We start from the raw sequence: 9,935 nt of genomic DNA on the forward strand, positions 1-9,935 counted from the left end.
TTGATACTATTGTGGCTCGCGGGCTCCAATGGTGGCAATCTTTCGTCCAATCAAACGCCTCTTTGCCACCCACCTTTGCGAGGCCTCTTGAAATCTACAAGTGGTCTCCTCCCCCTGTCGGTTCACTGAAGATTAATTTGGATGGGGCTTGGAATTCGCTACTTAAAATGGGTGGTTTTGAATGCATTTGCAGGGATGCATCAAGGAACTTCTTAGCGGCAAAAAGTGGCAGTTACTCCGACATTTTCTCCCCTCTCCAGGCCGAAGCATCTGCCTTCCACGAGGCTGTGGTTTGGGCGACAATCAATCATTTTTTAATCTAATTCGCTTTAGATTGTGCATGCGTTGTCTGATCCTTCTACTAGTTTGTCTCTAGTTGGGTAAGTTGTTGAAGACATTAAGACCTTTCTTCCATCAATCACTGAAGCTTCATTTACCCATGTTCGTCGCCAAGTCAACGGTGTTGCTCATCGTCTTGCCCGTCTTGGTCTTTCTATTACTCAAGGTTGTGAATGGTTTGATTCCCCTCCAAGTATAATCCTAGATTTGCTTGTTAAGGAATCCTCTTCGCCTAAAACTGGCTTTGTACTCAACCATTGTAACAACTTTTTCACCAATCTACTATCATTTCTATTAAAAAAAAAATTGGAATTTGGATAAAAGTTAGAATTTATAAATTGACATGCACCAATTTTCTTGTTTAGATTTATAAACCTAGAAATTTAAAATTTCCACGTGAAAGAAAAACTTGGAATTTGGGACCTCCAATTCCCAAGTTTAAATTCCATGTAAGTAGGTGTTATTTCCCAATTTCTATGATTGAGAGTTTAAAAATAAAAAATTCCGTATTCAATTCCATTATTCTTTCACTACATTTGGATAAAAAAAAATTAAAGATTACTAAGGAATTTTAAAATGATGAAATTTTATTTTCTAGAATTTGTGAATTTTCTTGTTTGATTAACCTAAAAGATGGAATTGAATACGGAATTTGTTATTTTTAAACTCTAGATCATAGGAATTGGGAAATAACACATTTTTACATGGAATTTAAACTTGGAAATTGGTGGTCCCAAATTCCAAGTTTTTTTTTTTTTTTTTTCTGTTTTTTTTTGTTTTCCACACTGAAAGTCTAAATTTCTATGTTTATAAATCCAAACAAGGGAATTGGTGCATGTCAATTTACAAATTCTGACTTTTATTCAAATTCCGATTTTATTTCCATCATCCAAACATATAGGTTAACCGAACAAGAAAATTCACAAATTCTAGAAAATAAAATCCCGTCATTTTAAAATTCCTCGGTAATCTTAAATTTCTTCATCCAAACAATGAGACTGAAAAAAAAAATTTAATCCCTTGTTTATAATAATAAAACTATCACAAAAGAAAAAGCTTCGGCATTAATCTATACTACTTATTAACAAAACCTCTTTGTCAATCAAAAGAGAGTGAAAAGACAAAATTAACCTTGTCAACAAAACTAAGGAATAACACCCAAAATAAAAGTTATGTGCAATATTGTAAATTAACCACAAAATAATTTTATTGTTTTTCTTAAAGCCTCACAACTAGCAACCATATTAGTTGCCCTCATTTTCTATTCCTTGTTTTTCTCCCAAATAAAATAAACTTTCAATGGCAAAATAGTTATCCAGAAGTAGTTGCAAAGATATGAACAACCTCTTTTAGCAACAAAAACAATCATTTGAAGATCGCCACCAAAATTGTGACATCCCACATCGCCCAGGGGAGTGATCCTTAAATGTATATTCTCATCCCTACCTAGCACGAGGCCTTTTGGGAGCTCACTGGCTTCGGGTTCCGTAGGAACTCCGAAGTTAAGCGAGAAAGGTGCTAGAGCAATCCCATGATGGGTGACCCACTGAGAAGTTGCTCGTGAGTTCTCAAAAACAAAACCGTGAGGGAATGGTAAGCCCAAAGCGGACAATATCGTGCTAAGGTGGTGGAGCGGGCCCGGGATGTGATCCGCCTTGGGCCGGGATGTGACAAATTGATATCAGAGCCTAACCCTGGTCGCGTGTGTGCCGACGAGGACGTCGGGCCCCTAAAGGGGGTGGATTGTGACATCCCACATCGCTCAGGGGAGTGATCCTTAAATGTATATTCTCATCCCTACCTAGCACGAGGCCTTTTGGGAGCTCACTGGCTTCGGGTTCCGTAGGAACTCCGAAGTTAAGCGAGAAAGGTGCTAGAGCAATCCCATGATGGGTGACCCACTGGGAAGTTGCTCGTGAGTTCCCAAAAACAAAACCGTGAGGGAATGGTAAGCCCAAAACGGACAATATCGTGCTACAGTGGTGGAGTCGGGCCCGGGAAGTGGTTCCTCCTGGGCCGGGATGGGAAGTTGCTCTAGCACCTTTCTCGCTTAACTTCAAAGTTCCTATGGAACCCGAAGCCAGTGAGCTCCCAAAAGGCCTCGTGCTAGGTAGGGATGAGAATATACATTTAAGGATCACTCCCCTAGGCGATGTGAGATGTCACAAAAATGCTTTAGCGACCATTATATATTTTCTCTTTGTAAATATATTTTTAAAATTTTAATAAGCACATGCATAGTATGCTACAATTGGTAGCAAATTATCGAGAGACCGTTTGTCGACCATTTTCTGAAAATATCATTCATGTCCTTATTTTTTCTATTTTACCCTTAATTTCAATAAACATTTACATAATAAGGATACATTAGTACTTTAATTGAATATTTACAATTTTAAATAAATTAAAAGATTTCCTTAGTTGTATAGAATTGAAATTTAAGGAAATTTAAGGAGCATATTGCTTCAAAAAATTCATTATTTATTCTCCAAATTGTTTGAAACTAAATTTAACGAGCCACTAGTTTTTGACGTAAAACCAACAAATACAAATACAACACTCACTTAATGTTTCTACAAAGTAAAACCAGCTAGCTAAAACTTGAGCTGATCGACTTCAGCCATTTCCGGTTCAGCCGCTTGTACAAAGAGCAACTTCTGCCCGTTTTCTTTCCACACTATCTTAGATGGAAATAAATTAGCAGCGAATAAACATTTCAAGTCCAAGGCACACAGCATATGCACAAAAAGTATTTATACCACGCAACGTAGCAGGCTGTAAAGATGAGTAGAGATTATTTGACTCAAATATGCTTCCTTATTGGGATCTGCAAACCGTGTTCAATAAGGAACAACGATGGATTCTATAAGCTCTTGCAGTGGAGCTAGCTCCTTCTTGTCAATTAGCACGAATTCCTGCAAAAGAAAAAACGCAGTATAATGTAATCAGCCTACGGCTTTGCCAACAAGTATTGTCCATCAAGTAAGATAAAGCCATGACTCTTATGCATTAGTAATATCGTTCTCTCATAACTGTTATGTTCTTATTCCAGGAATATAATTTTTATCGGATAACAATAAAGCCATGACAGGTGTTCGGACAACTACATGTCTATGCCGCTTTTGATAAAATTGAATTGAATGTTTGAGCATCTCAATTTATTGGTACTTTTTCCCACTAGCTTCATTTTTGGGAATACAATCAAACTGTACATAGTCCATGTCTTCCTACCACATTTTTGGGGAATTAAATCAAACCTAAGTTTCACAAAAGTAGACGTTTCTAACTGTATGACACATTCCACCGGCTTTTCCCAATAAATGGAAGCGTGACCAAGGTATGCTTACTAAAGCAGAAAATAAACGATGGCACTCTTATTCCTGAAGCCCCCAACACATCCAAAGTGAGCGAGTTGAGGCCTATCTCCTGCTTCAATACACTACATAAAATCATTTCAAAGCTCATTGCTAAAGGAATCGAGGCTGTTCTTCCAGACACTACCAATCGTGACTCATTACCAATCTGCATTTGTTGTTGGCACAAGTCCTACAAGCCATGATGTGATGGATCCAAGCTTACATTACCTCTAAGTTCGCTAATAGTCAATGGTGAATTACCTAGCAAGAGCAGGTTGTGCCAATTGTGAATTACAAAGGTTCTTTCACTTGTTCTCCAAAAGAACATCCACGCTAACCCTTCTTTCAAATTCTATTGGAAGTGCAGTAAGCTTAGAATCACTCATATTTGATTTCTGATGACCCCATCATGCTCAGTCATAAGGATCTTCACTTGCGCTTCAGATGCCCTTGATAATTTCCTTTATCCCTCGATGTCAAGCCTAGCAAAATACAAATAACACAACTTGCTCTGGATTTCCAAAGTCAAATCACTCACTCCTATCAGGTACTTTGGGAGCTGAAGGACTAGCTCGCAGAGATTTACTTCCCATGTACGACATTTTTCAATTGTAACTGTGATAAGCAGTTTCTGTCTGCGTTCCAGTCTCCTAAAATGATTTGGAAGTCTAGTATTCCTCCTAAGGTTTGTGTTTTGGCTAGGATCATAGCTCACGGAAAAGCAAACACTTGCAATTCAGTACAGAGAAGATCCAATATTTGGCGGTCTCCTGACTGGTGTATTTTGTGCAAAAGAGAGACAGAATCTGGAAGTAGCTTGTCCTTACATTTTGCGTGTACATTGGGGTCTCTGGTAGTAGTTGGTTGAGGTTGCACAGGTTAGCTTGGGTTACTCCTCAGTTACAATTCAACGCTGTTTGTGAAAAGTCGCAGATTCCTTATGGGCTTCACCCTCTATACCCTGTAGAGAGAGTTTACTTACTATAAATTAATTAGATCGGGAAGCTGCTGTAGTTTGAGAGTTGTGACTCTGATGTCAGAGGTGTGTTTTGGTTTTATGCATTTTATCAAAACCTTGGTTGACCCCTTACCAACAGCTAGACCACAATCAAACCACTCCCACCCCCACACCCCCCCACCCCTTTCCACCAATCCTTTGTCCTGCTCACTCAATCCAAGAACAGATCCCAAAAGTTTAGGGCACGTGGATTGCCCCCAAAGGGGTGCCTAATTCAAGGGCCAATTTAAGTCAAAGCAAGAAGATAATCAATTTCAGAATGTTATCGACATCATCAACAAGATACAATGATTAAATAAATAAGCATACAACTAGATACTTTTCAAAAAGAAAAGAAAACAGTTATTGCAATAGTAAGAGTACTTACACAGGTAAATAGTATGAAATGCTTGAAGCAAGTATTTAAATGGGCCTCCTCCTTAAGGCTCACAATTTTCTGGAAATGAGAGTGATATATGTGGGCATATACACGGAACAGTCTTTTGAATATCGTCTTCACAACCTCCCTGAAATTGGGGGGAAATGGTGCACCTGAATGACAAAAAAAAAGTGAACAGACAATGAATTATATTAATTAAATGAACAACACAATATGAGGAAAAGAAGATATCGTAATAAATAGTATTACCAAGCTTTTGGGGAAATATGGATTCATCATCAAGTTGAGATTCAATCCAGTCCATTAGATATTCAACATATTTTGGAGCCGAAACCTCAATAGGTTTCTTAATTAGTACACCATCGGCCCACCTATACTCATACCTGTAGAGTTTTAATAAACAAAAACCAAACTTCATAATTAAAAACAGAAGCTGGATTAGAATAAAAGTTACTGTAGGCACAATTTGATCAGTCGTTAAAATTGTCCAAGCCATCAGGTAAAAAGAGAAATTGGGGGTACATAATTTTTCAGAAGTTTTACATGAAAAAAGTGTAGTAAGTTGCTGACAGTATTTCAAAACTGATTTCATGTAATAGTAACTCTAGAGCTGCCAGGTAAAGGTTGGCTAGCAGACGAACCACATTCTGAATGACCAGAATGGTATAAAAAATTATGCAAGTACTGGTGCTGAGCAGTGTGTTAAAAGCGTGAGGCGTGGGTAAGGCGTCTGAGGGATAGCCCGGCCTAGGCGTGAGGCGAAGCCTCATGGGACCTAAATTTTTTAATATACACCGAGCGTACACATATATTATCAATATATATAAACGCATATATATATATATAAAATAGAGGATGCAAAGCACAATGAGCACACATATAGCAATAAAAAATAAAAATAAAAAGCCCCTGAGGCGCGCCTAGGCGGCTCCAACGACGCCTTCCGTCCACTCCCTCAAAATAGAGGCGGCAACCCTCACACACCCAACCTCAGAGGACGTCTAGGCGCGCCCTAAGGCGAGCCTTTTAATACATTGGTGCTGAGAGAAAGGTATAAAATCCAAAAGAGAAAGGGGAAGTTGAGGCATGAAAGGTCCACATACTGTTTAAAAGAGGAGGTTGGTTTCCCATGAAGCACAAAAGTTGGGACAGGGTGGTGCAAGACGTAGAGATAGGTAGAAGCTTCATTTATCTTATCCTACCCCGCACAGACACGGAGGTTTACCTCCGTATCCCGTATCTGACACGCGGGGATATGGATATGCAACAGATACGGAGGTTTACCTTATCTAAATAATATTGATATTGAATACTTAATCCTTTTCATGGTAGTATTGATTAATTGCATTAAACATGTCAGTATAAGATAGTCAAATTAATAGTTTATTTATAGTCTATCAATATGTGAACACCTACTAGCAAACGGACCCAATTGCTATTAATTTCAGGATCAATAAATCTAGCTTTCTTAAACTCTTGTACTTAGTGTGTTTCCATGCTCCCCAGAGACTTTTGGTAGAAAGACAAGAAGCCAGTAACACATTGGTAAAACCCCAAACAAAACTAATGATATCAGGAAAGAAAGAGCAAAACGGTTTTAATAAAAAAAGATACACTCCCATACTTGGGGCCTGCAGTCATTGTAGGACAATTCTCTGGAGTGCAGAACTCTGTGAGGGTACCATACAACAAGTTGACCTGATTGAAGAAATCCACAGCTGAAATTAAAACACCGACAACAACATTTTAGAAATAGTGTACACAAAAGAGATTGAAGTAAAAAGAAAATTGCTGGAAGAAGGTACTTGACTGTTGTAACGAAGTTTATTTTTCCTAAAAGACTTGAGAAAATGAAATTCACACAATTGTTGCGTTTTTTCATTTTTTTTTTTTTTGTGTGTTTTTTACTCGTTTAGTCAGGGTGCAGGGACATGAGGAACACGAGATCAGATGTGAAGGAAGGAGCAACAACACGTAAAATGGTATTTGTACTTAGTTTTAGTTTTATCTATTCCTACTATTTTTATCCTCGACTCTCATTTTTCTTCAATACCTCATTTCTCTCCTCTTTCCCTTCTTTAATTGGAAGAAACACAAAGGCAAGCCCTACAAATTTCTGGTTTTTGTCTGGAACATGGTAATATTATGAAGTAAAGTCACTCCCTTTCAACTGATTATTCTATACTTATAAATTCTAGCTATTTTCTCACAATCCTTTCTACGAGAGACACATAAAAACATAAATATATTTTCAAATAATATTTCAAGTTGCATCCAAACAAAAGAAATTCGGAGGAAAGAGTCCCATTTTCATGTAAATCCTTTTACATAGAAACTTTTACTGTCTAAGACATCACACAACAAGCTAAACAGAGATTTTATGCAACCATATGTTCTTCCTTTGACAAGAAACAAAACTTTTAACCACGTATCAACCATTTAATGGACAAAACAAACTATAAATTACAGTTTGTGATGTGTGAGTGGGAGGGAGAGAGAGAGAGAGAGAGAGAGAGAGAGAACTGTTGACAGCAAGCCATTCATTTAAATCTTCTCCAGTTGGAAGTTTTACTGCCTCTCTTAGGTTGCCGCTACCAAGTGTAGCATCAATATGCTTTCTAAGCTGAGCACCCTGCATCAAGAGAAAAAAAAAATTAATGATTTCAGTTAACCTATATGATTGTAGTATAAAATCAGTTACTTTCACTTTGCGTCTTTAAATTATAACTTCATGAATGCTGATTTCTGATTCAAGTCAGGTTTGAACATGCTCCTTTCTCATTCCAAATTGTCCATATTATCATTTAAGAGATTTAAACTCACAGGTACAGGTTTAAACCATAAAAGTTTTAAAGTTTTAAATCCCACATCATGAGGTTAAACACTACGAGAAAATACGTGCAGTAGCTAAAAGCAAGGACAAAAATATTTATCAGTACAATTCAATTTCTAAGTAAAAAGAATCAGATGAGAAAATAAGCAAATTAAAATTACAACTTATGCCCATATAATATGGGTATAAACAGCTACTAAAACTCAATAAAACTTTTGTATATGGGAAGAACAATGAACCAATATAGATTAGATACATAAATAAACTCAGGGAGAACAAGTTAATTAAAGGTGAACAACCTTGCTCCCTGAAGGTGCACTTTTTTTCGGGCGGAATGTCCTCTGGTTTCTGCACCATTAGCAAACTTCAGTTTTACAAAATTGATAGTGACTAAAATCATAATGTACTAAACAACTAAGAAGCAAATAAAATTGCATTTATGTACATGCACATGCTAACACAGGAAAATAACAAACACTATTTATCAAGAGGAAACACAAGGAATACAAGAAGCATGAACAAGTAAACTAAATGGCATGTAAAACAACAAAAGAAACAGAAAAACCAAAGAAACAAACCTAAACCAACTGATAGAAGAGCATCTCAAATAGCCCTCAGTTCAAAACTCCCGCTCCAATCATGAAAATCACAAAATGTTTTGACAGAGAAGTCCCGACAGAAGCAAAAAGTCTAATTCTTTTGTTTTTTTATTTTTATTAAGAACCAAATTTTATTAAATTCTAAAAACCAGTAGAATCGAATAACAGAAAACTGCCACCTACAAAAACAACAGTATACAGCATAAAAAGGAATGCCCATAGACTGAACCCACAAGGAAAACCCAAATCGAACATTGTCCTGCAAACTTCCATGCCCTCCTCTCCAAAACTGTCAAAAACCCTCCTTTTATTTACAAGGAACACCACCAAAAATCAAACAATGCATCACACCTACATAAGAATTCAACCCTTTTACATCCGCAAAATCCTTAAACTTTCCAGTGGACGAGAACCCTCTACAAAGGAAACCTACACAGTCATTACACAAGCATCTCCCCATTTTTCTTTGACCAAATCACCCACGCCCTAAACCACCCTCTGGTTTCCTTCTAGATATTACACCCAAACAAATCAATCCTTTCTCCCTACCTCAATACCTTCCAACAAGAAATTGCATATAAACTCTGCTAAGTATTTTGCCACTTCACTAGAATTCTAAAAAGGGACAGATAATAAACTGGCAAACTGTACAAAGAGATTGAAGTAGATAAGCCACAGTCCCTCGACAAAAATGCTTAAAATTTAACAACTAACAACGGCAGCATGGTTACGAAGCATTGACTTTCCTTACCAAGCAATATTCCATTTACACAACACCTACAGTATCAGTATGGTGGATTAACAAAAAGATATAACCGTGGCAGGAAAAAAATCCAAAAGAATACATCAAATCACAAATTTCATAGATCAAGCGATAGGGATTCCAGCATAACACATCGGTCATCAACTGATCAGAAAATCAAAATAACGAAACAAAAACTTCCATCAAAAGATTCAGAACCAAATAACACCAGAAATGAAACACGCATGGAAGAAAGCTCCATTCTTGGGGGGATGAAAAGTTTGAACTTGCCTGCCCAGACCGAAGAGACTCATAGCTCGAAAGAGAGAGAGAGAGAGAGAGAGAGAGAGAGAGAGAAGGAATAGGGGTTTGTGTACAGTCAATTTCCTTCGCCTTTCTTTGAGATGCGATCGGGTTTACAAAAGAACAGGCCCTTACTTTTTTTGTAAACACGAAAGAAACAAACAAAAAAAAGTTTAGGGCCTGTTTGGTAAGGGTGCAACTTGGTTGGCCCAACCCATATTCAATCCAACCTTAAACCCGAACAAACAGGTTTTTTTTTTAGTTATAACCCCCCCCCCCTCCTAGAACCTAACCCAATTTCAACCCGTTCATTGATTGGGTTAAGTTGGGTTGATCATTTGCCCAACCGAACCCAATTGGGTTGAG

General features: G+C 37.5%; 1 protein-coding gene across 1 annotated transcript; it reads right to left on the bottom strand.

Moving 5' to 3' along the window:
• Positions 1 to 2,797: 2,797 nt before the first annotated feature.
• On the bottom strand, positions 2,798 to 9,732 carry LOC137731922 (MOB kinase activator-like 1B). The gene is made up of 7 exons (XM_068471184.2): positions 9,558 to 9,732; positions 8,225 to 8,273; positions 7,616 to 7,724; positions 6,717 to 6,810; positions 5,342 to 5,475; positions 5,081 to 5,244; positions 2,798 to 3,254 (listed from the first exon to the last, which is right to left on the bottom strand). Exons 1-7 carry the CDS (start codon positions 9,578 to 9,580, stop codon positions 3,180 to 3,182), a joined length of 648 nt encoding a protein of 215 aa, XP_068327285.1. The 5' UTR covers positions 9,581 to 9,732; the 3' UTR covers positions 2,798 to 3,179.
• Between the last annotated feature and the right edge of the window lie 203 nt (positions 9,733 to 9,935).

This window comes from Pyrus communis, chromosome 16 (assembly GCF_041283825.1).
Source record: "Pyrus communis isolate YQ-2024b chromosome 16, ASM4128382v1, whole genome shotgun sequence".
Lineage (NCBI taxonomy): Eukaryota > Viridiplantae > Streptophyta > Magnoliopsida > Rosales > Rosaceae > Pyrus > Pyrus communis.